The sequence below is a fragment of the Punica granatum genome, chromosome 3 (genome assembly GCF_007655135.1).
Source record: "Punica granatum isolate Tunisia-2019 chromosome 3, ASM765513v2, whole genome shotgun sequence".
NCBI lineage: Eukaryota > Viridiplantae > Streptophyta > Magnoliopsida > Myrtales > Lythraceae > Punica > Punica granatum.
The window spans coordinates 37786691-37811894 of record NC_045129.1 but is presented as its reverse complement, the minus strand read 5'-3'; the positions used below and the strand labels follow the sequence as shown (position 1 = coordinate 37811894).

The window sequence follows — 25204 nt, the reverse complement described above, 5'->3', positions numbered from 1 at the left end:
TCATTTTTTTTTCCAAGTATTACTCATAATAATAATAACAATAAAATTCGCCCTCGACCTAAACGCACCGTTTCCTCTATCGCTGATGTGAATACGACGGGGAGCGAGGGGAAGATTCGAGAAGAGGATGGCCACGTGCGAGACGGAGACTGAGAGGCCAATATTATGCCGCTGCCGGCGGGCCAGTCAGGGCGGGCACAACAAAGAGGGGCGGGGGTGTGGCCCACAGTCCCCTCCCACACGACGTCGGAGTACGGAACTGGAATCTTTACTTTGGCCTTTAGGTGAGCGACCGTTGACCGTTGCGGCATTTCCCGGGGTAAGGAAATTTTGACACTGAATACATACAAGGTCGACACTTGGCGCAAAGACAGGATCCCAAATTGCTTTTCATTACTCTCATCATAAAATATATATATATATATATATATATTTTTTTTTTCTTTTAAGGAAAAAAAACACAATTACGCGTAACTAACTGTCATTGCTTGGATCATCTACACATGTAGAGAAAATTTTAAATGATCTCATCTCATACTGACGTGACAATAAATAATTAATAAGAATTATTTAATAAAAATAATTATTTGAGTGATTAGCATTAATTTTTCTATTTCAATTGATATTTCCTCACATCACGTTGCGAGATAAGATCACCCAATAACTTTTCACACATGTGATATAACCTCCTAAACATGTTTTATTTGTAGTTTCCTCAAAATTGGAGAATGTCTCGCTGGTTTGATATAATTTTCGACATGGCTGTTGATCAATTAAAATCTTTTAATTTGGCACTTCTCAATTATTGTCAAATTGATCTCAACTTTAGCAGGCATATATTTGTGTGCATGTATTTCTCAAACGAGAAGAAGCATGAAAATTTTCTTCAAAAAAGCTCGACGAGGGTTTGATATGCTTAATCATGCTGATTTGTAACATTTATAATAGTTAGTTATTAAAGCTTGTTAGGTACCATCTAGAAGGCAACTAACAACAACCTAATGACCTCAACATGCAAGGGTAGCTAGCTAGATAACAGGTGGTCGAAATTTAAAAATTTCAAAAAGAAAAAAAGTATTTTTAATGTATTTTCGTATCTGGAAGTCCAACATGACTTGATTAATCTAATTCAAGCCGGATCGGCCTAATAAAGAGGTAAAACTCTCTCAACATAAATTTTATTCATATACAAAATTTGAATTCGAGACCTTACTTAAGGAAAATAAGTGTTAAATGTTTGAATTAATCCATATTAATAAAGAAAAAGCAGTCGTTACACCATTGGTAACTTCCTTCTTGTTGGAATATTAGGCTCCCGTTGCTTCACGTGAATAACTTTTCACATGGAAAATAATTTTTGGAAAAGTAATTTATTATTTTTCCATTTTTTGGAGGATATAAATGAGATCAACTTCATGTCCTTAGAGAGATCTGTCAGGCGTGCCATGTAAAAAAGAGAAAGAGTAGTCCAGTTAGAAAATGAATTCCGAAATGTTTTATATGAATTCATTTTCCCCAATTTTGCCTTTAATTTGCAGGTTGATCGAAGACATTTTCCTGTAGATCAAAGAATTTTGTGTAACCAAAAATAGGAAAGTGAGGAATTTACTTTCATGTAAATTATTTTTTAACCTTAATCGATGGGTGATGACTTTCTCTATAATTTGACCAATAAATATATAAATAGGTTTCTTTTAATGATCACAAGAAACCAAAACTATCACGTCGTGACTTTTCTTTTAGAAATTGATAATCAATTAATGAAGTGTGGTCATGGGTTTGATTTTTTTTTTCCTTAAAACACAAGAACGAAAGACTTGGATCTTTATCTCCTCCAGCTTGATTCGGTCTCGATTTCGGATCAATTCAACCCTTCAAAATTTAATCATGCTTCTGCCCAACGAATACTTTTCAAAAGTACAATATTTCTTCATTCACTCTCGCCTTCTGCCTCTCCAAAATTGTCCGTACTCCTATGATATATTAAAATTTGGATATTACATGGTCGAAAAAAGGTAATTAAATAGAAGAATTCAATAATTTGATATATTATAATATAAAATGAACTTGTTGTAATGATTACAATTTTCGGTTTTATAATAGTGCTTTTCCTTTTCTGAAAGATTTTTTCTTTTAAGAAAAAAAGTAAAAAAAAAAGTTTCTGAAAATTCTCATAGGATCTCTTTCTGCGAACATTCTAAGAAGACAAATATGTATGGCAAAACCGTGTAGGAGGGATCCTTCTTGGACAGTGTAGGGTTTTAGACGAAAGTTCAAAATGATCAGACCACACATCATCCAAATAAAATTAAATGATAGAACTGATCAAAAAAAAAAAGACTTTTCCATCTTTGGGTCTCTCATTTATAACACTTGTCAACATTAGTGTTTTTTTATCCCGGAAATCAATTCAGTATTTCCGCGTTTGGTTCAATGACCCCAAAAAAAAATCATAGTAAACTAAACCTATCTGGAATTTATTTATTAAAATTTAATATTATTGCACCAATATGTGCCCATTAATATGTAAAGTACAAAGCACACAGATTTTGAAAAAATGGCAAAAGGCAGTATGAGAAATGATCGATGCAGCACCTTGGAAGAAATAGTAAGGTACCATGTATAACAATTGCAACCATATAAACTATTGCTTCTTCTTTTCATTATTTCATAGGCTCCTTTTGTTTTTTATAAATGTCTAAAAAATCACAAATTTTACATTATTTTTTTTACATTTTATCATAAACTATATTTTTGGTTAAGAAATACACATAGTATCCATCCAAATTTCCGTCAGTTTTGCTGACGTGACCATTAACAGATGACACGAGGTAAACGGTCACTAAGGGTGACTAATGAGACAAGCAACATTATTAAAAAATATTAAAACACTTGAAGTTTGGGCAGTCAGAGGTAGGGAGGAAGGTGGTGACTTCCATAACTACCGTCCATGAAGATTTATCGGACGAGCCATCGAACCCATTGTGTGCTTTGATCAAAGCACAGAGGTCTTAATCAAGTCCTCTAGGATTCGATCAAAACCACCTTCGGTTTCGATCGAAGCCCCAAAGGGCTCGATCATCGCAGCTCGATTCCCCATTTGATAATCATGATATGCATGCAATGCACGTAATTGTGTAATAACTATTATTCTATTTTCTGATCACCATAATGAAAATATTATTCTATTTTCTGGAAAATTTAATATTGGGATTTCAAGATTATCCATTTTGATTTCCCTAACATAATGAATTTGCAATATATATAGCCTTCTACGAGGATTTTGATGCAGCTAGAATGCCCCCGAAAATTAATGATTCGCTTGATCAGCCAAATCTTTAGCAAGCCGAAAAATTATTTATCCGCTCTTTCCAATATATTTACTGTAATTAAAGAAAATAAAGAGGGTTCTTTTCTTTTTTCCCTCTCTTATTCTTAAAAAGTTGTTCTCATATATTTGTGTGCATATATTTCTCAAACGAGAAGAAGCATGGAAATTTTCTTTAAAAAAGCTCGACGAGGGTTTGATATGCTTAATCATGCTGATTTGTAACATTATAATAGTTAGTTATTAAAGCTTGTTAAGTACCTTCTAGAAAGCAACTAACAACAACCTAATGACCTCAACATGCAACGCTAGCTAGCTAGCTAGCAGGTGGTCGAAATTTAAAAATAAGAAAAATAAAAAAAGCATTTTTTTAATGTATTCTAATATTTGAAAGTTCAACGAGCCTCGATTAATTTAATTCAAGCCGGATCGGCCTAATAAGGAGGTAAAAATCTCTCAACATGAATTTTATTCATACACAAGATTCGAATTCGAGACCTTACTTAAAGAAAATAAGCGTTAAATATTTGAATTAATCCATATTAATAAAGAAAAAACATTCGTTACACCATTGATAACTTCCTTCTTGTTGGATTATTAGGCTCCGGTTGTTTCACGTGAATAACTTTTCACATGGAAAATAATTTTTGGAAAAGTAATTTATTATTTTTCCATTTTTTTGGAGGATATAAAGGAAATCAACTTCATGTCCTTAGAGAGATGCGTCGGGTTTGCCAGGTAAAAAAGAGAAAGAGTAGTGCAGTTAGAAAATGAATTCCGAAATTTTTTTATATGAATTCATGTTTCCCAATTTTGCCTTTAATTTGCAGGTTAATCGAAGACATTTTCCTGTAGATCAAAGAATTTTGTGTTACCAAAAAAAGGAAAACGAGGAATTTACTTTCGTGTAAATTATTTTTTCCGAATTAACGGAACCTTAATCGATGGGTGACGACTCTTCTCTATAATTTGACCAATAAATATATAAATAAGTTTCTTTTAATGATCAGAAGAAACCAAAACTACCACCTCATCACTTTTCTTCTAGAAATTGATAATCAATTAATGAAGAGTGGTCATGGATTTGATTTTTTTTTTCCCCTTAAAACACGAGAACGAAAGACTTGGATCTTCATCTCCCCCAGCTTGATTCGGTCTCGGATTCAGATCAATTCAACCCTTCAAAATTTAATCATGCTTTTCAAAAGTACAATATTTCTTCATTCACTCTTGCGTTCTGCCTCTCCAAAATTGTCCGTACTCCTATGATATATTAAAATTTGAATATTACACGGTCGAAAAAAGGTAATTAAACATAAGAACTCAATAATTTGATATATTATAATATAAAATGAACTTGTCGTAATGACTACAATTTTCAGTTTTATAATAGTCTCATGTACGTGGCTTTTCCTTTTCTGAAAGATTTTTTCTTTTCAGAAAAAAAGTAATAAAAAAAAGTTTTCGAAAATTCTCATAGGATCTCTTTATGCGAACATTCTACGAAGACAAATATGTATGGCAAAACCGTGTAGGAGGGATCCTTCTTGGACAGTGTAGGGTTTTAGACGAAAGTTCAGAATGTTCAGACCACATATCATCCAAATAAAATTAAAGGATAGAACCGATCGAAAGAAAAGAAAAGAAAAAGACTTTTCCATCTTTGTGTCTCTCATTTATCACACTAGTCAACATTAAGGTGTTTTTTTATCCCCGGAAATCAATTCAGTATTTCCGTGTTCGGTTCAATGACCCCCCCAAAAAAAAATCATAGTAAACTAAACCTATCTGGAATTTATTTTCTAAAATTTAATATTATTGCACCAATATGTGCCCATTAATATATAAAGTACAAAACGCACAGATTTTGAAAAAATGGCAAAAGGCAGTATGAGAAAGGATCGATGCAGCGCCTTGGAAGAAATAGTAAGGTACCATATATAACAATTGCAACCATATAAAACTATGCTTCTTCTTTTCATTATTTCATAGGATCCTTATTTTTTTGGATAAATGTCTAAAAAATCACAAATTTTACATTTTTTTTTAAAATTTTATCATAAACTTTATTTTTGGTTAAGAAATACACATAGTATCCATCCAAATTTCCGTCAGTTTTGCTGATGTGGCCGTTAATAGATGACACGAGGCAAACGGTCACTAAGGGTGACTAATACGATAAGCAACATTATCAAAAAATATTAAAACACTTGAAGTTTGGGCAGTCGGAGGTAGGGAGGAAGACAGTGACTTCCATAATTATCATCCATGAAGCTTTATCAGAGGAGCTATCGAACCCATTGTGTGCTTTGATCAAAGCACAGAGGTCTTAATCAAGCCCTCTAGGATTTGATCAAAACCATCTTCGGTTTCGATCGAAGCCCCAAAGGGCTCGATCATTGCAGCTCGATCCCTATGTGCATAGAGGGCTCAAAAAGCATCATAGAGAGTCATTGACGTTGCTGTGCTAAAAAAAAATAATAATTGAGAGACTAAAGATAATGACAAAGACAAAGCGCTAGGTGAACTCGACCGAAGTCACATGGGGTTAGATTGAGCCCTCTGTGTGCATGACAAAGGGCTCGGTCGAGCCCACTATGGCTTCGAGCCTTTGATCGAGCCCTATGTGGTTTTAATCGAATCCTAGAGGTCTCGATTGAGACCTATGTGCTTTGATCGAAGCGCATAGAGAGTTTGATGGTTTCTTCGATAAAGCTTCATGGGGGGCACTTATGGAAGTTGTCACTTTCCTCCCTACTTCCAGTTGCCCAAGTTTTAATATTTTAAATATTTTTTTATAACATGGCTCGCTGCATCAATCACCATTAGTGACCGTTTGTCAGATGTAATGATGTGTTTCAGATTGCAGCCCAACATGAATTCGAATTTTCGGGACCAGACACGCATTTTAGAAGGCTCCGGAACAAGAATTTGGCTTCATTAGATATTAATATTCCTCTATTGAAATGATATAGTTTATCTTACTTAGCTATTATTTCCTATTTTAGCTTGAGTTAGTAATCTTAAGTTTTATTATTCCTGATTGTTTCCTTATTTTTTGTTAAGAAAGTAATCTAGAAGAGTTTAGATTTCAGTTTCCTATTCTAGAGTCAATGGAGATATCTTATATATATATATATATATATATATATATGCAATCTTAGAAATATGAATTTGATGAATATTTTGAATGAAATTGCCAATAGCGTTTCATCTCTTCTCTTATCTGAACAAGTTCCTTGTTTAGTGGCGAAAATCTCGATTCTTATTGTTCATCATTGAGCGTGGCGAATCAACTCGACTTTTCTTACTCACGGCGAGTCATCTTATCGAGTGAGTTTTGTTGGTTTTATTATCCTCTTTTTTTTCTTACCCAGTTCTGATTCGTGAGCTCATCATATAATCTATTAATGGCCAGTCAGAAAAATTGACTGGAATTTGGACTGATGCTAAATAAGAAGAAAAAATGAGAGTTCATATATTTCTTAGTTAAAATATATATTACGTTAAAAAAAATGTTAAGTTCGTGTATTTTTTAGCAAAAAAAATATAGTTTGTGATAAAACTATAAAAAATATAAAGTATGTATTTTTTGGATATTTACCCAAGAAATACTTTTTCAATTTTGTAGTATTTTAAATAACTTGTTTAAAATACAAGTTCGAGTTTCATAAATTACACTTATTGAAAGGAATAATAACTTTTAATGCTCGATTTTTTTAAATTGCGGAGATAATGTCTTCACAGTCTAAAATAATTTACTTATTTGGGGGACGTAAAATGGGGATAACTAAAAAAAAAAGGTGGTCTATTTTGACCAGTATTTCACGTTGCAACTTCCCGGCCATGACGGCGCATCTTTAATTTGATCCATTCTCTGCTGGTCCCACCTGACTTTTAATTAAAAACCAAACCCTCATCATCTCCTATTAATTTATCTTTCTCTTTTAACTATAAATATATATATATATATATATCTTACTCTTTCCAAATAAATAATTATCTATCTAAGTATCTACTCATCATAAACAATTAAAATTAATTAGCTAATCAATTATTCCGATTTTTGTATCCTTCTTTGTCTCATCCACTTTTCCTTCTCCGTCTTTTTCCTTAATTCTTCCCCATAATTGAAAATTATTCGGAAAATGAAATTCTCAAATCACATGAAACATGATATACTTCCAACTCATTACGTGGCAAATAATGTCAATCCTAGATATCTTAAAGGCTGCTTTTGTACAACAGCAACATTAAACAAAGTCCGATTTAAAACTCTCCTAAATTCAATACCAAGAAGATAAATAAATTATCGATAAAACTTTTGCGTCTTTTATCATCCGGTCAAGTATTACAGCGGTTATTTCCTCTCTTTCGTTATCCTTTATTATACTTTTTTTTCCCCTGGTAGTTATGGAACAATATCCAACAAGACAGACAACTAGACAAGTAACGGAGCTGTTCTGTTCAATTTTCTTTTTATTGGCATTTTCCCTTTTCTTAGGGGAAAATGAAAAAGGAAAAAAAAAAAAAGAAGCATTATAGGATTTTTTTTGGTTTTTTTCCATTAAAATTCTTTAAAAAAAAAAACTACAAAACCGTTGAAGAAGCAAAAGCTGGTTTTGTCTCTTCTTCCTCCCTTCCCTTAATTCCTTCCTTGGCCATCCCTCCAACCCCCGTCGAAGCTTCTACGCCGGGGAAGAGGAGAGAAGAAGAGGAGAAGAGACGAGACCCAACAACACCCCAGCCGACGCCATTAATATCCTTCCCGCTATAATAACTCTTTGATTTTTATTTTTTTTAAATTTCAATTCAATTCCAGCAATTTCCCAGAAAAATCCCTTTTTTTTTCCTCCTTCCCCAATAATTTTCTTGAGCAGCCCTGCCCTGCCCCCAATATTCTATTGTCAAGGCCGGGGGGGTTAGTTGCCCGTATTAAATCTTGACATTCTCAATTTTTTCTCAGCGTTTGAAATTTTCGTTAATAATATATTTATTAAAAGGAAAAAAAAAACACAAAAAAGAAAGGGAGGAAAAAGAAAAATGGGGTCTTTCAGAAGGAACCAAAACGTCTGGAAAGTCAAACTGGGAGTGCCTTGCCGGGTCTTCGTTCAAAGCGTCGGGTCTGGCCTGCTCCGTATTAGGGAGGAGATCAAAATCATCATCAAATAAAGGGGGATGGTCCTTTCCTCCCACACCCTTCCTCTGTCTCTGAAAACTCCGATTCTTTTTTCCATTGGGTAAACGTCCTTGAGAGTTCTTTGTTTTGCTGCTGTTTGTTTACTACAGCTGGTCTGCAGCTTTGGATCGGTTCTTGTTCTTCTTTGATTTCGCCGCCCACCTCTTCATCATCCTCCTCTTCTTCTTGTTTTTTTTCTCTGTTATTTTTCTTCATTTCATTTCTTCATTTTATTTGTTCATTGATTTGTTCATTCAAGAGCTGAGAGAGATTTCTAGCTTCTGGGTTTGGAGTCTTCTTCTGGGGAAGTGAAAGTGAAGTGGGTCTTCTTCCATTTCCAATATTTTGTGTGACATATACATATTATTTGCTGGGAAGTTATCGGTTGAGGACTCACCTCAGAGCGAAAGTCTCCACCGTTTGGGTCTGCACTCTGTTCAGCTGCATCAACTTGCAGGGGAAGGGCCAAGAACCTGGTCTTCCACTGCTGCTGATAGCTCGTCAGTGATTGTACAATAAAGAGCCGAGAATGGCTGGTGGAGGAAGACATAGAAAACGGAAGCTGCATTTCAGCAAGATCTACTCGTTTCGATGCGGGAAGGCTTCTTTCAAGGAGGACCACTCCCAAATCGGGGGCCCGGGTTTCTCCCGGGTCGTGTACTGCAACGAGCCCGACTGCTTCGAGGCCGGGATTAGGAATTATGCCACCAATTACGTCCGGAGCACCAAGTACACGCTCGCGACTTTCTTGCCCAAGTCTCTGTTCGAGCAGTTCAGGAGAGTCGCCAATTTCTACTTTCTCGTGACTGGTATATTGGCCTTCACTCCACTGTCTCCATATTCCGCTGTCAGTGCTATCCTCCCGCTTATCATCGTCATCGGGGCAACGATGGTTAAGGAAGGTATCGAGGATTGGCGACGGAAGCAACAGGTAATTATTTGTACCTTTTTGATGTTTCTATGCATGAAAGGATTTAGATTAGTCGTAGGTTGTTGGGCTTTTGCTTTTTGTCCTTTCTTTCCTTTTTTTTTTTTTTTTTTTTTTTATGACAGTTCGCCTGGAAATTTAATTGAGATACTTCTTGTTGAAACATGCTATTATACATACATGGTTGGAGCACTTTCCAACCAGCTCAAGGTCAGGGGAAAATCAGTTACAGCTTGTGACCACATCGAGCAGTTCTGTTCTTTGGTCACTTAATCTGTCTGTTTCTGTCCATGTCGTTACAAGCATGGCCTGAGCTCGGGATGCACATGAGAAATTGTTTATGCTTGATGTGCACAATTGCTGCACTTACCACCAACACAAGAATTCAGGATCTTGGTTGGTCAACAAATATGAAGAGTTGTTGGAAGGGAAAATTTAGATGCAAATTCTGGAGAATCGATACAGTTGTATATAAGCCAACATCTCATTGCAATCTGATCATTTTGAGGAGAATAAGATGGCTTCTTTGATTTGTCATTCTTTTGCCTTTCGATACCTGTAATGAACATGCTTTCAAATCTATGAAAGAACATTAAAAAAATTTTCACTGGTACAACAAAATTGTTTAGTTATGTCTTGTTTGCTGCCTACAGCTATTAATGTCTGGGAATGAATGTCATTCCGTGTTTGCATGCGTCTGCATAATTTTGTTTTATTTCGCTTCCATTCTGAAAATTGTCATTAATTTATTTTTATAATTACAATTACTGCAGGATATTGAGGTGAACAATAGAAAAGTTCAAGTCCATAATGGAAACGGGGTGTTTGATTGTACTGAATGGAGAAACTTGAGAGTTGGAGACATAGTAAAGGTAGAAAAGGATGAATTCTTCCCTGCAGACCTCGTCCTTCTCTCATCAAGCTATGAAGATGCTGTATGCTATGTAGAGACCATGAACCTCGATGGTGAAACAAACTTAAAACTTAAGCAAGCCTTAGAGGTAACGTCACACTTGCACGATGATGGAAACTTCAGGGATTTCAAAGCCATCGTAAAATGTGAGGACCCTAATGCAAACTTGTACACTTTTGTTGGGAGCATGGACTTTGAGGGGCAAGAACAGCCACTTTCTCCCCAGCAGCTCCTCCTCAGAGACTCAAAGCTGAGGAACACGGATTATGTATATGGGGCAGTCATCTTCACTGGCCAGGACACAAAGGTGAGACAGAATGCCACAGATCCACCTTCAAAGCGGAGCAGAGTTGAGAGGAAGATGGACAAGATAATTTATATCCTGTTCTTCATCCTGTTCCTCATCTCCTTCATTGGGTCGATTTTCTTTGGGGTGGAAACAAAAGATGACCTGCAAAACGGGAAGATGGAGCGGTGGTACCTTAGACCTGATGATTCAACCGTTTATTTTGATCCAGACCAAGCCGCACTGGCTGCAATCTGCCACTTCCTTACAGCAGTTATGCTCTACAGCTACTTTATCCCCATCTCGTTATATGTGTCCATAGAGATTGTTAAAGTTCTTCAGAGCACATTCATCAATCATGACATTCACATGTACTATGAGGAGGCTGATAAGCCTGCCCATGCCCGAACCTCAAACTTGAATGAGGAGCTAGGGCAGGTCGACACGATTCTTTCTGATAAGACTGGGACTCTCACCTGTAACTCCATGGAGTTCATTAAGTGTTCAATTGGTGGGACTGCTTATGGTCGGGGAATAACTGAAGTTGAAAGGGCTACTGGACGAATAAGGGGCTCTCCACTGCCTAGTCACAAACTTAATGAAGCCAGCCTCAGTGAGATTGTTACAGGTCCAAAATCATCAGTCAAGGGATTTAATTTTAGTGACGAGAGAATTATGTATGGTAACTGGGTGAAGGAGGCTCATGCTGAAGTCATTCAGAGGTTCTTTCGCGTGCTTGCTCTGTGCCACACTGCAATTCCTGAAGTGGATGAGGAAACCGGGAAGGTCTCTTATGAGGCAGAGTCACCCGATGAAGCTGCTTTCGTGATTGCTGCGAGAGAGGTTGGGTTTGAATTTTACAAGAGGACCCAGACTAATATCTCGATCCGTGAGTTGGATCCTACCATGGGAAAGAAAGTTGAAAGGTCAGTGACGTTTTATCAACTATCAGTTCAGTTGGCCGTTATTGGCTTTAAATGATTTTGCCTTTTCTTGTTTCCAATTTTTTTCCCAGAAAATAAAGAGATGTACTCAGCTTTTCTCAATAGGCACTGCTTTGGAGTGGAATCCGATACTTATTATCATATTGTTGGTACTTTCTAGGATGAGGAAAAATAATGAAAACTGTATCAAGTTCTAAACAAACTATTTAAATTTGCAGGGTGTATCAGCTTCTAAACGTGATAGAATTCAACAGCACAAGAAAGCGAATGTCAGTAATTGTGAGAGACGAGGAAGGCAAGCTGCTTTTATTGTGTAAGGGTGCTGACAGGTTCGTCTTCAAACTAAAAAGAATCCTCCTTGGATTTCACTCATTTGTCCTTTTGGTGGCTTTCTTAATTGGCCTAACCTTTAAAATTGTCTGCAGTGTAATGTCTGAGAGACTCGCCAAGAATGGTCGGGAGTTTGAGGAGGAGACGATGGAGCATGTGAATGAGTATGCTGATGCCGGTTTGAGGACTTTAATACTTGCCTATCGTGAACTTAAAGAAGAAGAATACAAAAGGTTCTGCGAGAAGTTCAACCAGGCTAAGAGTTCCGTGAGTGCCGATCGGGATGCTCTTATGGATGCAGTGACCGAGACGATTGAGAACGACTTAATCCTTCTCGGTGCTACTGCTGTTGAGGACAAACTGCAGAATGGGGTACGTTGCAGAATATTAATATATACTTGAAAATGATTTATGCATGTACCAGAATATTATACTATGCTGGCACGGCTGGTGCTCTGTGCGAATCAAAGCCGACAATTCAGGTGGAACCCCTCATGAGTTTGTGCAGTGTAACTGGAAGAGGCATCACTCGAATTGCATTTGATAATTTTTGTAGTATATGATGAAGCTTGAAAATGAGATTCCTCTTGCTTGTTTCTCTTGACAGGTTCCTGACTGCATTGACAAGCTTGCCCAAGCTGGGATTAAGATATGGGTTTTGACTGGGGACAAGATGGAGACAGCGATCAATATCGGGTAACGATACTGTTGGATAAATTTTCAAATAAAATGAGCCTAATTCGGACTTGAGCCCATACGCAACCCAAAAGCTTAAGCCAATGGGTTACTGAGCCTTTGTCTTTTATAAACTTTTTTCATATTTTTCTTTCAACCGGTGTGGGACATTTTGTCCTCTCACACTCCCCAATTTTTCTTCAACAGATACTGATGCATGATGTACTTAGCGTGCCTATATCTTCGTATTTCTGATTGAAATCAGAGTTTAAAATTTATCATTGTTGTGAAATTTGTTCAGGTTCGCCTGTAGTCTGCTGAGACAAGGAATGAAGCAGATCGTAATTGGTTTGGAGACACCCGAAATTCAGTCATTGGAAAAGGCTGGAGACAAGACTTCAATCAGAAAGGTGAGAAACCCCAACTATCACTTTAAGTTGTTAATGCAGTTGAAGAAATATTACTTAGTTTTTTTTCCATGAAAAGTTATGTTCAGCTTACACCCCCTAGTTTCTGATATTTTATTTCGCTGATGACTGATCTTATAGGCATCAAAGGAAAGTGTTATTCGTCAGATAACTGAAGGGATGTTTCTCGTGAGCTCATCCTCAGGAAGCTCTAATGTGTTTGCTTTGATCATCGACGGGAAATCACTATCTTATGCCTTAGAGGATGATGTGAAGAACATGTTCCTGCAGCTCGCAATGGGCTGTGCATCTGTCATCTGCTGCCGTTCTTCGCCTAAGCAGAAGGCACTGGTGGGTTTTTATAACTTTCTCGGCTAAATTTGGAAAATGCTCCTAAAATGCCATGTACGTCTTAAGAAATTTCAAATCGGGACACTGATGAACAGGTGACAAGATTGGTAAAGGCTGGGACTGGGAAGACGACACTAGCAATTGGTGATGGGGCTAATGATGTTGGGATGCTTCAAGAAGCAGACATTGGCATCGGGATTAGCGGGGTTGAAGGAATGCAGGTACTATCTTATTTCCTTTTGTTTCAATAAAAGAAGAAAATCGAAAACTGGATATCCTTTTTTTCAGTTTTCGAGGGTCAAATATTGTTGTATATTCTCCTTAATCGTGTTAAAAGTTTGCCACTCTTCATGTTAGAGATAATTCTAATTTGTGGCGTTCCTACGAAATGTCAGGCTGTCATGTCTAGTGACATTGCAATAGCTCAATTCCGCTATCTCGAGCGCTTGCTCCTTGTACACGGTCACTGGTGTTACAGAAGGATCACTTCTATGGTAAATGAGCTTATTACCCTCAAGAATAACTTGCAATATCTAGTATGCTGGACTGTTATTTTAAAGTTCTCCTTCTGCTGCAGATATGCTACTTCTTCTACAAGAACATCGTGTTCGGCTTCTCGCTCTTCTTATACGAAATCTACGCCTCTTTCTCGGCCCAACCAGCATACAATGATTGGTTCCTGTCACTCTATAACGTCTTCTTCACGTCGCTTCCAGCAGTTGCCTTGGGAGTCTTTGACCAGGATGTGTCAGCAAGGTTTTGTCTCAAGGTAACGTGAATGAAGCATAGTTCTGTTAGAGGAAGGCATACTTCCGTTCATGAATTTTAATATTGTTTATTCTGATTCCCGATGAATTAAGTTCTTCGTATACGTATTTCCTGCAGTTCCCCATCCTATACCAGGAAGGCGTGCAGAACGTGCTCTTCAGCTGGTCCCGTATCCTGAGCTGGATGTTCAACGGATTCTTAAGTGCAGTGATCGTCTTCTTCTTCTGCACAAAGGCAGTTGAGCTCCAAGCATTCAATAGTGACGGAAAAGTTGTCGGCCTCGAAATATTAGGAGCCACACTGTACACGTGCATAGTCTGGGTTGTGAATCTCCAGATGGCTCTCTCCGTTAGCTACTTCACTGTAATACAACATATCTTTATCTGGGGCTCAATCGGAATCTGGTACCTCTTCCTCGTCGTGTATGGAGTCATGTCACCGGCGTTTTCGACCACGGCCTACAAGGTCTTCGTTGAGGCCCTAGCCCCGGCGCCTTCCTACTGGCTCGTGACCTTGTTCGTGATGATCTCAGCACTAATCCCTTACTTCGCCTACTCAGCAATCCAGATGAGGTTCTTCCCAATGTACCACGGGATGATACAGTGGATCAGGCACGAAGGCCAGTCAGATGACATTGCGTACTGTGATATGGTCCGCCAGAGATCCCTGCGGCCCACCACAGTTGGCCACTCAGCCCGTCTGGCGGCGAAACGTGCTGCAAGGAAGAAACACAGCCAGGAGAGGAATGATCATTACGGATGACGCTATAGATCGGGAATTCATTCATTGTAGATGATTAGCGAGTACTGTAGAATAATACGGGGCTCGTGGGATGATAAAGAAAATCGAAACAAAGAACTGTGCAGGGATGTTTATACAGATTGGAGGAGTGTAGATCTTTAGTTACCTTAGGAAGAGTGAAATTTTTTTCCCCCCTTGGGATGTAGTACAGAGGTGAGAAAATTCATTGTGAAATCGGAAAATGTACAGTTTTCTCATGTACCATTTCCAGCTCATTCTCAATAATATATGTAGACATTTTACGTGGAAAATTTGATCCCCGATTTGAGCAGACACCCGTGGGATGGAATTTAATTCAACTTTCCTCCACATGAACGAAGTTCTTGTTTGGCTCTACCATAGCAATTTCTCAAATTGACCCTAACCCGAGAGAAACAATCTCAGATCAACAAGACCAAAATGCCATGAATCTTACGAACAATTACTCCCATAGATCTTTCTTTCATTTACATATGTATTATCTTTAATACCTTCGAGACATTTATCTCACCAAAAACTAACCAGCACAGACTGCAGCATTCAAAAGTGACCGCTAGCGATTTGTAATGCCATTGCAAGGAAGAGGTGGAAAAACAGGAGATCCTCTTGCCGACTCGGTCCCTTCGGATAGTAACCCATCAAGGGTGAGATCGGAATTCAGACGGGAACCATCGCATTGAATTAAATGATCTGTTATTACCACCGTAAATATCACTACGGGCGAAAACAGTACAACATTTCTTCCAACTCTTTGGTATATACAACACTACAAAAATTGCACCAATGAGTAATGACCCGCTCAAATAGCTCTCCCGGTGGGAATAAAAGAAGAAAAGAAAACAGATAATCAGAAGAAAAGCCTAATTACAAGAACCAAGAGCATATATAGCTGACCTTCCATAGACCTCTGCTGTAGAAGCCGAACAAAACATGGTCCTCCAGCTCGGGCTCACAAAGCTCTCCCGGTTAGAATGAAATTCGTCTCCAACTATTTACGTGAATTAAAAAAATTCAAACATTTGAGCTAGCCCGACTAAAGAATTCAGTGCTGTAGTTTTGGCTCCCAAATGCCATCCTCCTGAATAATCTAATTTCCGCAGACTGTTCGGCGGAATTAAACACCTCGCTTTCCCCCACTCGCATCCCATTTGTTAGATCCGAAGTAGCCAGACTATCAAATGCTCTCACAATCTGTGAAAGTGAAAGGCATACAAGCACGATATAAGGAAATTTTCAACTGATCAGTGATGTAAAACTTCAACTGCTAACTTTTGGGTTGGTTACAGAAAGTTTTTTGGGAAATGAAAGAAAGAGAATGTGGATATCTATTTACTGGAACAAATAAAGAATTGGATACATTCTCCACAAGCAGATCGTGAAAAATATGCGGCGAGAAGTTACCTGTCCCATACATGGTCGCTTGGCAGCTGAATGCCGAACACAAGCTGCAGCAGCTGCAATCATTCGGAACATTTCACTCTCGACAAAATTGTTTTCAAGCCTTGGATCTGCTAAACCTTGAAATTCTTCTTTGTCTAGTGCATGGCTCAGCAATGGTCGGGCCTGGAGAACCAAGGCAGAGTACATAGTTGTTAGTCCCTTTTTTTTTTGAAAATAATCTTGTTAATTCAAAACCACCAGGCTATCAACTGTTTCTTTCCGATTAATCTCTTCCTCAGAAATAATGGAACTAAAAACAAAATTGTGCTAGATTGCACTTCACAGAACATTTTTTTTAAAAACCAATATGCTTTAATAAGTGAAACTCCCTGCATGCCTTCCTCATTTCCTTTGTTGTTTGAGAAAACGGAAATCATAAATGGGAATACAAATTGAATTTTTCCTATCAACTTTAAAGACCAAGTGGAGCTTAATAATAGAATGTACTTCTCGAAAAAACTAAGGGAAACCATTTTTTTTTAAAGCAAAAGGAAATCTGTACTAATTATGAATGTTTGATTTCAATGTGTGCTTGAATGCACTTCTAAGTTGAGGTGTAATATTATTCAACTAATCAATGTTTAGTGCATTTTCATCAGACTTCTAGACCTATAAATTTTTTCATGCACTAGATAGTCTCATTGGACATGTAACAAAACAGAGTGATTACTATAACTCTGATCACTTCATCAAGTTCCAACATAAAATCAATCACCACTGCCCAACACTCATGGTATAAGCAAGGGAGCAATGAATTACCCATTCGACTAGACTCTCGTCTCCCAGGGGCTGGGATGCATCGACGGGCTTCCTTCCTGTGATTAGCTCTAGAAGTACGACCCCAAATGAGTACACGTCAGATTTCTCAGTCAACTTCCCGCTTAATGCATATTCAGGAGCCATATACCTGGAGAGTTCTCTTATTAAGTTTTGAAAAATGAATACTTCTTTACTTTAACAAGCAGAAACTGCATCTTAGATGAGCTTGCATACCCGAAAGTTCCAATTACTCGTGTAGTCACATGTGTGTTGGCATCAAGTGCTAACTTGGCGAGTCCAAAGTCAGATACCTGCAGAGCAAAACATCCAAATTAAGTCCCCTACTTTCAAATCTGTAATACTACAAGAAGGAATTCACAAAGGAGAGTGAACAGACCCGAGCTTCAAAGTTATTGTCTAAAAGAATGTTTGATGATTTGATGTCCCTGTGGAAAATTCGGGGATGGCCTGTAAGAGAAAATCAAACAATGAAAAAGAAAGTATGAGGGGGTGATCAAATACAAGGTTTTGGTCGCAGCTAAGTTATTTCTTGATCTTCTGAAAGGTTTAAGCACTATTCTCGACTCGAGTGCAGAGGACTACTTGAACACCTATGATGGAACAGATACTCACAGTCTTCATGAAGATAGGCCAATCCACGAGCAGCACCAGCAGCAATTTTCACTCGCTTTGCCCACTCTAGGACTGGCATCCCTTCTCCTACAAATTTGAGAGAGAAATCAGACAATATCATTTTAAGTGCTGAGAGAACCAGTGCCAACTGATCTTTCAGCTGTTAGATCAACTCTTTTAGTAACATATAAAATCATTTAGCATTCTCACTCACACATAGACCAGGAGAATGATGAACTGCCAAACATATTCATTGCATTGTTAAGATTGATGATTCGCTTACCATGAAGATGAAAATATAGTGTGTTATTGGGCACATAATCATACACAAGCAGCCTCTGATTATCAGCGATGCAGTACCCGACCAGTGAAACCAAGTGCCTGTGGTGTATCCGACTGATGATCTCGACTTCAGCCTTAAGCTCTCTCTCCCCTTGTCCACCCCCAACTTTCAATTGCTTCACGGCAATCTCTCTACCATCGGGGAGATAGCCCTTGTACACAGAACCAAACCCACCTTCCCCCAAAAGATTCTTAGAGGAGAACCCATCCGTTGCCTCCAAGAGTTTCTGGTAAGTAAACCACGGGCCCGAGTTTCCAAACCCACCGGGCTCCCTTGGTGAGTGTGCAACTTCAATTTCAGAGCTGCTTCCTATAAGGGGCGCTGAAGGATGATTTTTGATAAAAGATGAATCTGACCAAAGTTCAAAAAAGAAAAACATTCAAGGACATTATTAGGTCCATATAGATATACACATTGCACAGTAATGCATTATTATTGTCTGAATGTATGAAGAATGAGATCATTCAACACCATATAATATTTCATTACAAATACATCCATAGCTTCAATCAAGTCCAAAGATTACCTGATTTAGGAGAAGATGCCGAGGGTGATGGCATCACGTAACCTCCATTAAGTCCAGCAGACTTTTTCCTTCGTTTTCTGATGCACCATACAAAGAATCCAACACAACTAAGCAGAAGGATCCCAAGCACTGCAGCGATAGCGACTATACCCCCGATTCCAGGACCATTATTCCCCCCAGGGTCCAAACTTGGAGCTGGTTTGTCGGGAGGAGCAGGGTTCGAAGGAGGAGTTAAAGATGGAGGAAGAAGTGGAGATGATGGAGGCGGAGAATTTGTAGTGAAGCTTGGAGATGCAGGTGGAGAAGCGGGTGGAGGAGCGGGCACAGGAGACGGAGGTGATTTTGCTGGAGTTATTGAAGGCGGTGGTGGAGGAGGGTTCTTCGGTGGTGTTGCCGGTGGTGGTGGGGGAGAGGTATCAGGTGGTTTGGCTGGTGCAACTGGTGGTGGCGGTGCGCTTTGCGGTGGTTCTACAGTTGGTGATGGAGGAGGGGAAGTCTTGGGCGGGCTGGGTGGTGGTGTCGGTGGTGGTGGTGGTGTCGGTGCAGTTTGGGGAGGGTTTGGTGGCGGCGTCAGAGGTGGAGCTTTTGGCGGATTGGCCGGTGGGGTTGGAGGGGAAGTAGGAGGAGGTGCTGATGGGGGAGGAGGTGGTGGATTTTCCGGGGGAGGAGTGCTTGGGGTTGATGGAGGTGGCGAAGATGGTGATATTGGTGGCGGTGGAGGATCCTTCGGCGGTGGCGCCGATGGAGGCGGTGAAGCTGGGACTACCGGAGGAGGAGATGTTTGCGGTGGTGGGGAAGGAGGGGAGGGGGCAGAAGGGTCAGGTGGGTCGGCGTTTGGTAGAGATGGAGGAGACCTTGGCGGTGGAGAAGAAGACGGGGTTGGCGGGGGAGAAGAGGACGGGGTTGGCGGGGGAGCAGCTGATAAGGTCGGCGGCGTAGCGGCCGGGGAGGGCGGTGGTGGCGGAACAGCCGGGGGCACAGCAGAAGGAGAGGAATCAGGGGTTGGTGAGATAACAGACATCTCTGGGTGAGTTGAAACTAAACCAGACAGAGGAAACAGCTCAATCTCCACTGAAGAAACTGATCACAGCCTCCATGGACGATCTCCCTCACCACCTCCTCACATTTGCCACTGAATCAAGAAAAGCCCAAATTCAATTCTGGACACAGCCCCCCTTCCCCACTAACCAGAATCAACAAATCCCTCTCTCCAATCCACAACCCCACAAATCCCAACACAGAGAAATAAAAACACTTGAATAAAAAAGCTGCCGGAGCTTCAGAGATAAACGACAAAGCAGCCGAAACCCAGATCACTGAAACGCTCCACAGGCCAAACCCAGATCAACAGACCATCAAAGCCAAGAAGAGAATAAACCGACAGACTGATTCCACCAATAAGACAAGCTCTCATAAACAAAAAAATCGTTTGCTTTTGAGCCAGAAAAAGTTAAGCTTGTGCAATTACCGACGCCCCCGAATAGCCCCCACAAAAGGAATGGTAGGGACAAAGTCCTTACAAACGGCCTAAAGCCCTCACCTTTTTCCCTCGGCACTGCAGAGCAGTCAGCAAACAATCAGCTTAAGCTGCTTAATTACTGGTTCATCCCACTGCAGTCAAGTCTCATCGCTCTGCTCTCAAATGGAAGGAATGGATCACTCTCAGTTTCTGCTCATCTCCCACAGAAGCTGACGATGGATTGCCTTCCTAAAGTTCCCGTCTTTCTCTTCTCTTCAGGGCAAATCTTCAGCAGTAGCAGCAGCAACGGCACACGGATTGTGGGGCCCGCCTTCGGAGGGCAAGAGCAAGGCGACAGCGACGTCCGATCCCGGAAGTGCTTTCTTTTTCTTTTTCTTTTTTCTTTTTTTTTAAAAAATATTTTTCGTTTTTACGAGGTTGTCCGACCGAATTAATGAACAAGGAATCAGTAGTCAGTTTGGAAAATTTTTAAAGATTTGAATTTTCTTTAATTGGAAGAAACGGTTGAAATTTGGAAGCTCACAATTCACATATGGCATTGATTGATCAACAATGTCATGATGGTAAAATTTTCAAGGTTCATTCATAGTGCAAATGCCTTCCTTGTTGGTTTGCTTCACCTCGACGTCAAATGGCAGAATATTTTAATTTTTTTAAAAAATATTTGGTGAAATATTTTTTTATTGGTTGCTCTCGATTGACACCCGCATAGCAAATCAAAGCAAAAGAAGGCGTCGGATTATTAATTATATTCCAAAGAAGTCATGTTTTATTTAATGGTTGGAATTTTTTTTTTTAAAAATTTTTGGTATGCATGAATTTGATGTTGAAATATATTCCAAGAAGTCATGTCGGTGTATGAGTAAATTTAATATTAGCACTATTGGACGAGCTTCACGTGTCTGTGCGAGAAAATTTCATATCAGCACTAGTGGACGAGCTTCACGTGTCTGTGAGAGATTTTTCTAGCGATTTTGTGCGGAGCAATGGAAGGAGCGTATAAGTCCCACTAATGTAGTCCCACTAACGACGATCGTATTCATGATCTTTTAGTTCTGAATCAGCGTCTTATGTCACCACTCCGGACCCCTTCCTTAAAGTCGAGGGCATTGGAAAATTTTAATTATATCTTATTTGGTTTTGATCAATGGTTGGATTTTTCTTTGCGAATAAGTTGATGTCGAATATGAATTCCAAGAAGCCATGTCGCTTTATGAGTAATTTTAGTGTAATAGGTTGGTTTTGATTATGACGAACAACGATGGTCGCTGGCAATCACCAATTATCTATTAATTATCTATATATTAATGAAAATAATGTCACGATAAAGACTCTCTATGTATCGACTACTCCAAATACAAACTACCAAAATATTTCAATCGTTACAATACGTAACTATCATTGCATCATTAGTTGGGATGGTTCTGGGTTCACCAATGAACTCTATTAATTTATGCAAATGTAGTGTAATGTGCTTGGATCTTGCCATAGATCGTGATTATTATGTTTCAATCGGTGCAATGATCGAGAAGATCATACAATATATATCGTGATACCAGTTTTCTAAGGTATTGGTTTTGTGCAATTTTTTAATCGGGATTTCACTATCATTCGACCTTCCTCTTTGTTATGTAATTTACATGTTTTTATTTAAGTTTTCCGATTCCTTTTACACTATTTCCCTAATCTATAAATCGATTGTCAGCGGTCATTATCGACGCGTTCTCGATGATCTAGTTGCATGAGAATGGTCAATCTACATATGCAGATAGTAGCCGGTTGCTTAAATTAATAGACTTATTTCTAAGGATATTTCAAAGAAGCAATGAGCGATGCATTTTAGACTTTTCTTTTGGAGCCGTTAAAATGACAATTGACTTGGGCCGTTTTTAAATGCCATACTGATCTATATACACAGCTTAGTTTATCTATGCAACTTCTTAGTTTAATCATTTGATCAAATACTTAATGAAATTAAATAGATTATGTTAGTATAACCATAGAAAATTGTTCCGTGTACTGGACAAAAGTATGAGTTTGGAGTATTGCCCAAAAAAAAAAAGGGTTAATTTGATTGAGATTAAAAAAGTGATTTGGACCACAGCGACTTTGGAATGTTGGTCTCTTCCCTCGGGTGCATATTTTCTTATCTCGGAGCTAACTTTCTTCACGTTTAGTCATCAGATTTACACAGATAATTAATCAGCTCGCAGTCGGTCCTAATATATTCTAGATCTGCATTTGCTCGCAATTGATAGCTAGGAGTACTATATATGCACCTTCTTAAAATTATGCAACCGAAAGAATACGATGCCATCGGCTCAAAATCGATGAGAAAGGTCCTCCTTTGAAGCTACAGGCAAGGTCAGAGCTCCAAGCTTAGCTCATACGCTACTACAGGAGGAATCGATTTGTTCATTGACAGGATCCTAATAACAGAGTAGTTAAAACCTTGTTTGGGATTAGAGTTGAGTTAAACTCAATTCTATTCTAACTTTTTATATATATATATATATATAATTAGACTGTAATGATTGTATTGTTGAATTGTGAATAACTTTGTATATAAATATATATATATATATATATTTAATTGAATTGTAATAATTGTGTTATTGATTATGAGAAAAAAGTGAAAAAATAATGAATAGTTAAGAGAAAATAATAATTGCATTATTAAATTATAAAAAAAAATGAACAGTTGAGATAATTTAATATTAAAAATTAAATTAAATGATTAATTTTTTTTTAAAAAAATAATGATTATATTATTGAATTGAAAATAAATAAAATTAAATGAAATAAAATTAAAAATAAAATTTAAAGTCAAATAAGGTGCTAAAAGAGCAAATTAAATCAAGAAGTGAAACTTTATGAGGCCACGAATTAGTCACATCCATTGGTCGATATCGCAAAGTACTAGCAGAATCGCAATTGAAATATAATTAAAAAGAATAAGGAGGGGAATTAAGAAATTCACCAACTGACGTCCCGTCCGCCCCATGAGAGATGACAAGAATCCTAGGCAGGTAGGGTTGTGGGTCTATGTTTAGTTTAATAAATGACACGAGACCATTATGACCATATTTGACCACATAGGGTAGCTAGCAAATGGCGACCCGTGAGTAAGAATCTAACACAACCACTGAGAAAGAGCTAGCGGGTCTAATGTTACGTGTTACACTGTCGCATGTTAGTGCTCCCCCATCATTTTCTGCGGACTAAATTTGTCCATCTGGATCTCGCACGCACTTTATGTTAACGAACATACATATCGGGTCGGCCCCGGTGTTATCGATGCACTCCATTTGTCTTTCTTATTCGAAAAATTTTAAATGATCCTACTATAACATATACTGTGAGGAAGAATAAATTCCCAAAAAGAAAAATTCACAGCAGGATCTGCATTTTTTTTTTCTCTTTTTGCTTCTGTAAAGAATATTTACTATTTGTTCATTATATTTCTTTTTTGCAATTCTTACTGATGTTTGGTCAAAGATACGTGGTGAAATAGGATTTGCTAATAAGAACTCATCATTCTATCCTATCCTATCCTATCCTCGGTGTGTCCACAGTCAACTTCACCTCCAATTAGCTGAAACCACTCTCTCCATTTTCTACTTTTCACTTTCCATATGTTGCTCCATCTGTGGGCTGAAAATTCTTTCATCTACAATTTTTCTTTTTATTACAAAAGAAAGTAGAAATACATGAATATAATAAAATAAAATAAATTTTTTTTGTTAAGAATAAAATATAAATTTTAATAGTTAATAAAATAATATAAATAATTTCATCACGAATACCCAATATGAATCCTCCTCGTTACGTGGATAATCGATACTCGTATATAAAATCACCTAGTTACTAAATAAAAATATGTATTATTATAATACACTCTTTTTTTTCCCTTCTATTTGTTCAAGCTTGCCTTTTCTTCATTCATAATATTCTCTTCCCATTTCAATTCTCACCTTATTTAAACCTGTAGATTTAATCCATATTGTCCTTCAAAACATGCGCAGAAAGAGAATCAGTGCGGCCTTCCCTTTCGTTCTTTTTTCTATGATATCTATCTGTCTATCCATAAATCTAACACGTAAAATTCCAGAGTCCACCCATAATGATCTTCTCGCATCTTCTGATCTGACCTTTACACTTATGGAAAGTTCCACTTCTATCGCAGGGTGGCTTCCTGCTGAATCAACCCGTCCAAGAGCAATGCTGGACAATTCGGACGACAGTTGCATATGCACATCGCAAAATCATATCGACAAACAGCTGCTATATATATGTATATATAAAAACAGATTAGCTGTTCAAATTGCTTTGCATTTAACTGCTAGGTTAGGTTGATTCCTCTTGAAGCAGCAGCTCCCAAAAAATGGATTTGCAGAGGGGCCTTCTACCCGTTAATGGCAATGACATAAAAGCACCCGTTAACTTGCACTAAACTAGAGAGACGTGATTTTCAGTATAGGCTAGGACAACTGCATTGAATTTATGTGACCTGCTCGTACACTTGAATCCCTGTCGGCTTGGAATCGGAAAATTGCCGATGTAGCGGAGCTCTCTTAACCCAAAAGAAGCCAACTTACAAGCAAAGTACATTCATTGGGCAATGCCTGATCAAATAGCCTATAACTTAGGGCATAAACACTTTAGGAATAAGCAGACAAAGCATCTCAACAAACAGCCATCCAGCGGTTAACAATCTAAATTACCCGGAGATAGCAGCAACTCACCAATAACCAGACACAAATTGTTTCTGCATAGTGACAAGGGCAGGATTTCACAGGCTGGCTAGAGTTACTAAGCAGAGACATCTCTGGTGCGTTTGGTTTCAGAGTTAAAGTAACTTTGATTTTGATTGTGGAAAAGGACAAATGATTATGTAGTGTGTTGAGTTAAAGTTAAAATTTTTGACTTGGGAAATGTGTATTTTTGTTGTGTAGTGTGTTGAGTTAAAGTTAAAATTTTTGTGATTTTAACTGCGAAACCAAACGGACCACTCGATTTTTTTGTAATGATAATGCACTCAAGGACAGACTATGCTAGTGGCCCAGGAACTTGCTATGGCTCTAATAACATGACGGTAGCAAACATTGTATAATGTAACAGAGACATCAGTAAA

The 25204-nt window shown here is 38.3% G+C and overlaps 2 protein-coding genes across 2 annotated transcripts; one reads left to right on the top strand and one right to left on the bottom strand.

Annotated features, from left to right (window-relative positions):
- Window positions 1-8000: 8000 nt before the first annotated feature.
- Window positions 8001-15179, top strand: LOC116200743 (putative phospholipid-transporting ATPase 9). The gene is made up of 11 exons (XM_031531614.1): window positions 8001-9438; window positions 10209-11560; window positions 11797-11907; window positions 12004-12280; window positions 12516-12604; window positions 12885-12993; window positions 13132-13341; window positions 13437-13562; window positions 13737-13835; window positions 13919-14110; window positions 14227-15179. The coding sequence occupies exons 1-11, from the start codon at window positions 9037-9039 to the stop codon at window positions 14869-14871; spliced, it is 3612 nt and encodes a 1203-aa protein (XP_031387474.1). The 5' UTR covers window positions 8001-9036; the 3' UTR covers window positions 14872-15179.
- A 366-nt stretch (window positions 15180-15545) lies between these two features.
- On the bottom strand, window positions 15546-20323 carry LOC116200744 (proline-rich receptor-like protein kinase PERK9). The gene is made up of 9 exons (XM_031531616.1): window positions 20131-20323; window positions 18591-19722; window positions 18005-18415; window positions 17722-17808; window positions 17486-17556; window positions 17323-17399; window positions 17089-17236; window positions 16291-16452; window positions 15546-16080 (listed from the first exon to the last, which is right to left on the bottom strand). The coding sequence occupies exons 2-9, from the start codon at window positions 19609-19611 to the stop codon at window positions 15901-15903; spliced, it is 2157 nt and encodes a 718-aa protein (XP_031387476.1). The 5' UTR covers window positions 19612-19722; window positions 20131-20323; the 3' UTR covers window positions 15546-15900.
- Between the last annotated feature and the right edge of the window lie 4881 nt (window positions 20324-25204).

Excerpts from the sequence above, each read along its gene's own strand:
- LOC116200743 (XM_031531614.1), top strand. The coding sequence starts at position 9,037 with ATGGCTGGTGGAGGAAGACATAGAAAACGGAAGCTGCATTTCAGCAAG. Across the intron at positions 12,605-12,884 it reads GAGACAGCGATCAATATCGG|GTTCGCCTGTAGTCTGCTGA; the intron begins GTAACGATACTG and ends AAATTTGTTCAG. Across the intron at positions 14,111-14,226 it reads CAGCAAGGTTTTGTCTCAAG|TTCCCCATCCTATACCAGGA; the intron begins GTAACGTGAATG and ends TATTTCCTGCAG.
- LOC116200744 (XM_031531616.1), bottom strand. The coding sequence starts at position 19,611 with ATGTCTGTTATCTCACCAACCCCTGATTCCTCTCCTTCTGCTGTGCCC. Across the intron at positions 17,557-17,721 it reads GGCCTATCTTCATGAAGACT|GCCATCCCCGAATTTTCCAC; the intron begins GTGAGTATCTGT and ends TTTCTCTTACAG. Across the intron at positions 17,237-17,322 it reads CGAGTAATTGGAACTTTCGG|GTATATGGCTCCTGAATATG; the intron begins GTATGCAAGCTC and ends AGAACTCTCCAG.